The 6306-nt window shown below is 31.2% G+C and overlaps 1 protein-coding gene across 1 annotated transcript; it reads right to left on the minus strand.

Moving 5' to 3' along the window:
- Positions 1 to 2090: 2090 nt before the first annotated feature.
- LOC145111697 (protein STRICTOSIDINE SYNTHASE-LIKE 10-like) lies at positions 2091 to 5650 on the minus strand. The gene is made up of 3 exons (XM_079047956.1): positions 5308 to 5650; positions 2867 to 3121; positions 2091 to 2732 (listed from the first exon to the last, which is right to left on the minus strand). Exons 1-3 carry the CDS (start codon positions 5577 to 5579, stop codon positions 2159 to 2161), a joined length of 1101 nt encoding a protein of 366 aa, XP_078904082.1. The 5' UTR covers positions 5580 to 5650; the 3' UTR covers positions 2091 to 2158.
- Between the last annotated feature and the right edge of the window lie 656 nt (positions 5651 to 6306).

Raw genomic sequence — 6306 nt, forward strand, 5'->3', positions numbered from 1 at the left:
TATGTTTTGACTGTTATGTACGTATGGTATGGAGTATTTTGGGGAAATCACTAAGCTTTGTGCTATGTTTATGGTTTTAGGTACTTCCGGTTCGAAAGGGAAGGGCCCGCCGTGATCGCAACACATCCATCCATGTTTCGCACATTATGATTTTGGGATTGTACTCTGATAACTATTTTCACTTTGACAAGGTTTGAATGGTTGATAAGAATAACTGGTGTTTATATATAGAATTAAAAATGAAACTTTTACCTTATGATTTTTGAGTTGATACACTAGGGTTTCATGGTTAGCATTTTCTAAAGGTGGAGGCTGGAGGAAATGAGCAAACCCTAAACAAACATTCCTTAAATAGGGCCCAACGCTCGAGACCTAGGGTTTGGGTTGTGGAGGCCACCATGCTGTGGAACACACCCGCACCATGCCACGAACATCAATCAGACACACTCTTCATTTAATTGACGTGGCCACACCTTGAACACCAAGCAACAACACCGCGACTTAAGGTTTTTCCCCAAAACATCATTCTCGAAATCTCAAAGTCTTAAGCTAATTAAACCAGGAAACGGATGTTAAAACAGCATAGCCTCTTCAACATCTGAAAATATTTTTTGTGAAAAACCAAAGCATCTTAAATGCTAATCTAAGAGATGGTAGGTACCACATTCCAAATAAAATGTATAAATAGAAGGACCACTAAACCTAGTTCGGGTGTCTAGCTAATATTCTGGAAATGTTGGTCTTTTTCTAAAACTAGGAACCGTTCATACGGTGGGCAACAAGGGTGTCCGCACAACCCATTTCTTATAGGGGCCCAAAATTTTTAGTCCATGTTACGTACTTATATTATCTGATTAATGTTTTGTTTAAGAAAATAGTTTTATGGGTCAAATATTGTATCGTAGAACATGATTTTTTTCACTTCGGAGGAATTGATTGTCAACATGAAGATCAAGAGCTAAAGAATGAACACATCGTATCCGAATTCGGAGGCTAAAAAACGGAAAAAAAAAATTTGAGTTTTTGAAAGGGGAAAACGATATGAAATTTCCTAAGCGTCTCGTTATTATTCTATGGAAGCAACAATCCACCCTCGTAAAGGTTGTCCATCCCCATGGTTCTAACGGAAAGAAAAGAATGATTTTTGTTTTTAAAAGTATAATCTATCTGAAAATTCTCACATCTAAGTTTCATCATCTCATAAGAGGAATTGAATTTTATGATTTTTGTTTGTTATACATCTCAATTTTGATTATACTATCCAAGTTAATAATAATTCTTGATTACTAGATTAATTTGAATGTATATTTTTGTTTACATTTGTGTTTGCTTTTTCAATTTGGTTATATAATCTAAATAAGTGTCTTCAATCGTAATTACAGTCATTAGTCTTTGTTGATTTAAATTTTTTTACATTAATTCATAGTTTGTAATTTCTTATTTTGTAGTTGTGTGAATTACAGATTGGTCTTTTTTTGCATGTATTTTAATTTGTTGCTATTTTTTGTTTATTTGTTGTTATAGTAATATTTGAAGTTTCAAGCATAAAAGTTTGAACAAATATACAACTAATAGTCTAATACAACTTTAGTGATAAGGTGTTTTTGTTATTTTCTACTTGCTAGTTATATTTTATACTCTTAATAGTAACTTTGCATCAAAAGTTTTTAAAAAAATTATATTTTTCATGAAATAATTATTTTTTTCTAATTTACATTTTAAAGGGGTCTTAGTTTTTCTTTCGTTTCGGGGTCAAAATATATTCGAACCGCTCTATCTAACACCCTACTCATTGGTTATTTCCTTTAACATTGTTTAAGAACTGCATTAATTTATATATAATAGAAAATGGTTTTCAGTTCTTCCTTGTTATCCATTTTTTTATTTTATCCTTGTGCCATCCTATTTCTACTTGTTAGTTACTTTAATTGTTTTTTATTTTGAAACAAAACTATAAATTTCCATAGTTACAATCATTTACCAATTTATACTTAGAATATAGTTTTACATTAAACAAGTATAATAATTGATAACGCTTAGCTTATAACAACACTATGAAGTAAGACTACACAAATTATTCTTTAGAAAACTAACCAAATGAAACACACTTTATTCAATTACTATGTACATGTGTCATATCTCCTTTCCTTTTCTTTTACTATTGCGTTTTTAGTTTAATAGCAGCATTGTTTTCCACGGATCCAATCCACAAATTGCCATCTCTCTCCATTACTTCACTAGCATATTTCCATTTTTTACCATGCACATCCTCCAAGATTTCTAATATCTCACCATTAACCCCTAACTTTATTGCCAACCCTTCACCTTTTCCTTTAGCAATGTGTGAACTCACTCTAACAAAGTTAATGGGAATAATCTTATTCAAAACATATACAATCCAAGGTTTTGAGTGAACCCATCTCAAAATTTTACTTTCTTTTGAAAACATTGCCACCCAAAATTCTCCTTTTTGATTTCTCTTAATATTGTCAGGATACCCTGGAAGATTAGCAAATACTTCAAGTGTTCCAGCTTTCGATGTTTTAAGCCAAAACCTCATAATTCTACATATTGTTGTCTCGGCAACGAGAAGAAAATTACCATCTTGACTTAATGTCACTCCATTTGGAAAGGTGAGGTTATAGAGTATAACTCTGACCTTTCTGTTTTCAAGGTCATATTTTAGTAATCTTCCACTTTTTTCATCAGTGAGTACGACAAGCATGTGATCCCTACATAAAATGGATACAAGATAAGAGATTAGAAGGGAGAAAAAAATTGTAACTTCTAAATTAGTTTTATGATAAATTATTGATAAATTAGCTTATAAACCAAAAATTAGTTACCATTTTTATAAGGCATTTACCTACGGGTGTATCGTTGACTGCTGTCAGTAAAGTAGACAACTCCATCGGTTTGGTCAATGTCTAGCGAATTTGAGAACATTAATGGAAGACCTTGGTCTTTTGATACCAGTGACGTGGCTAAACCACCATTTGGGCCCACTGAAAGTAGCCCAAAATAAGCATCAGCAATCAACAATTTTCCCCTGCTATTGTCAAACTTTAAGCCCAATGGTCGTCCACATATATGCTCCATTTCTGGCCCACCACACCCTTTCCTGCGAATAAAATAATATTTCAACATATTTTATTTTTAAATAATTAATATCATTCAAGAAAAAAAATTGTAAATATTATTACTCTAATTTATGTCTGCTTATATTATCAAGTAAATTCTATACACTTAATAAAACAATTTTTAATTTAATTTAAAAATAATTGTATGTACGAAAATATTGATGTGTCATTGTTGGGTAACATATTAGAGTTGGTCAAAAATAGTTATCCAATAACTTAAATGAAGCATTTATATGTATAGAATTAGATGATATGTACAACAAAACGCTTGTAGAGCTAAAATGACGAATAAGGACGATGTTTATTTATTTATTGAGTAAATTATACGAATGGTCCCTACGGTTTGGACTAATTTGCACGTTTGGTCCCTAACTTATTTTTTTTAACTCGAAAGATCTCTACTGTTTGTTTTTATTGCACGATTTGTCACTTTCTTACCTAAAAAAGACTATTTTGTCATTGATTTTTTAATTTATTTAAATAAACACACACCCAACCCCACCTCCACATTACCTTACCTTACCTTACCTACCCCATCTTATCTGAATAAATTAAAAAATCAAGGGAAAAATAATATTTTTAGATAAGACAAGACCAATCGCACAACAAAAACAAATAGTAAGAACCTTCTGAGTTAAAAAAAAATTATGGACCAAACATGCAAATGACCCAAATCATAAGGACCATTCGTCTAATTTACTTTTTTTTATGGCTTTGGCCCTAAATAAAAATAGATTGCGAAAACTATAAGATTGAATAAAATAGCTAAAAATTTTATTAAATTGGTTATGATGACTAGTTTTAAAGACTTTTTGATATGAATATATATAACAATTAAGTTAGTCTTTATGACTTAATGGCCATTAATTATATTTGTAAAATGCTGTACTATAAATATTGTTGTAATTATTATTAGCATTTGGAAATTCACAAAAGCCAACATAGGTTAGGATAAATATCAAACACTATTACCAACATACATTTATTTACTAATCTTTGTTTCTCTTATTATCTATTTATGTGGCGTGAATGAGCCTAGGTGGCTGTTGTGGACCACGGTGAAAAGCGCTCTCACCCAAATGTTATTGCAGTGTTTTTCTCTCCACTCTAAGACCATAGGACGTACATGACATGAACGTCCTTACCTAAGACACACATGACACAAAGGTCTCATGGTGATGAGCCGGAGAAAGACAAGCATAGTGCACACCATCGCGATAGTCTTGTGGTAATGACCTAGAGCCGCGATCATGGCCTCATGTGGTATATACCACGAGAGACCACAACCGACAATAATTGTTCTTCTTTGTTCCTCTATCTTCATCTTTCGTCTCTGTTTCTTTATGTTATGGCATCCTTTTTTATTGGAGATACACCAACAGTAGTGTTGAAGGAAATGGTGTTAAGGTGGACCTGCTTGGTGTGTCTATAGTCTAAGTTTTTACCATACTACTTCTCTCTTTTTGTATTTTCAGACTTTTATTTGTGAGAGGTGACCATTTTTAGATGAAATAAAAAAGTGAATATAATATGACCGATGATGATGTGACACGTAATAAAAAAGAATTTGTGTCACACCCTCGTATATACAACGAAAAACCACAACCAATGATAATTCTTCTTCTCTGTTTCTTTATCTTCCTCTTTCTTCTTTGTTCCTCTTTATGTTCCACTATCCTTTTTCATTGGAAGTACACCAACAATGGTGTAGAAGGAGATGGTGGTAAGGTGGAGCTGTTTGACCGTTTTTGTGAGAGGTGACCGTTTTTTGTAAAGAAATGAAAAAGTGAACGGAAAATGATGTTAACGTGACAAGTAAAAAAAAAAAAAAAAAAAAAAAAAAGAGAATTTGTGGCACACCGCACATCCTAAAGCCTTAACCATCATAACTTTTTATTGTTTTTAATAAAATATTCAATTTAATATATAATAATACACTTTTAAAGATCACCAATAAACAAGAATGCATGAAGTTGACATAAAACGTGTTATATTGTATTGTATTGTTGTGAACTACAGTTAAAACAATATCATATCATCATGTAAATATAATAATTAAATGTTATTGTTTACTTTTAGTAAATATAATACTCAAAAGGAATGATTATTTTGTGACAGTATATCAAAACTATAAATAGTATATAATACATAGTCGGTCTTGATTCACCTGTTCGGCGACGTGATCGCAAAATCAGTCCACCGCCCTTCAGTCGCGATCCATCTGATGATCCGGCCATCAGAAACGCCGGTGTAGGGACCTGTTCCGTCAACAGGATTAAAATCAAAGCTCTCCGGTCCAATTGCACCACCGTCTATCGGAATAACTTCGACATCTTTATAAATGGAGTGATTATTGGAAAGGAATATTCCGAGAGATAGCAACAGAGATATGAGCAGAATACCCGTCGATACACTCAGGAATAGCTTCGAATTAAGCATGGCGAGATAGAGAGAGAAAAGAAGAAGAAGAAAGAAGGTCCAAGGCGATTCATGTTTAGCTCAATGGATCAACAACCTGCCTTAATAGTAGGGGACTTCTAAACGAGTTTGGTCGATAAAAATAAAAAAGTTATTTCTAATATTAGACCAATTAATTTAAACTGTAGTAAAAAACTTAAATATATTAATTTAAAACTGATGACTAATCGTTGATAGCTGATATTTTATAACTGTAAGTTGGTCTATAACTTTTTATTAATATATGAGTGTTCTGTAAAATTAATTGAAATCTTTATAAATATATTAAATTATATAAAAAGACAACGATTTGAAAAGGATAAATATATAAGTAATGTTTTTAAAAGTAATTTTGGAAATAGTTTTTTTATGAAAAGACAACGATTCGTAAATTTGTTATAATAGGTATGAGTTTTTTGATAAACATACTTGAAATAGTTTTTGGATTAGAGATTTTTTATTTAAAATAAAAACACAAAACTTCTAAGTCAAATGAAAGAACTTTCTTTTTTATGAGCTGCTTTTTTTTAAAAATAAAAGCTAAAATACCCAACACGCCCATAATTTAGCAATTTGTTTTTATTCATTTTATTTTAAAATAAGTTTCTAAAATTAAAATAACAAAATAATACTATACGTGTAAATAAATTTGTCAAAATTGTCCTCTTTAGTTTTGTTTTTATTCATTATTATTAAATAGCCTTTCTTT

Source organism: Lactuca virosa, chromosome 5 (genome assembly GCF_052849685.1).
Source record: "Lactuca virosa cultivar CGN04683 chromosome 5, Lactuca_virosa_CGN04683_v6, whole genome shotgun sequence".
Taxonomy (NCBI): domain Eukaryota; kingdom Viridiplantae; phylum Streptophyta; class Magnoliopsida; order Asterales; family Asteraceae; genus Lactuca; species Lactuca virosa.

Excerpts from the sequence above, each read along its gene's own strand:
- LOC145111697 (XM_079047956.1), bottom strand. The coding sequence starts at position 5,579 with ATGCTTAATTCGAAGCTATTCCTGAGTGTATCGACGGGTATTCTGCTC. Across the intron at positions 3,122-5,307 it reads GCGATCACGTCGCCGAACAG|GAAAGGGTGTGGTGGGCCAG; the intron begins GTGAATCAAGAC and ends TTTTATTCGCAG. Across the intron at positions 2,733-2,866 it reads AGTCAACGATACACCCGTAG|GGATCACATGCTTGTCGTAC; the intron begins GTAAATGCCTTA and ends CATTTTATGTAG.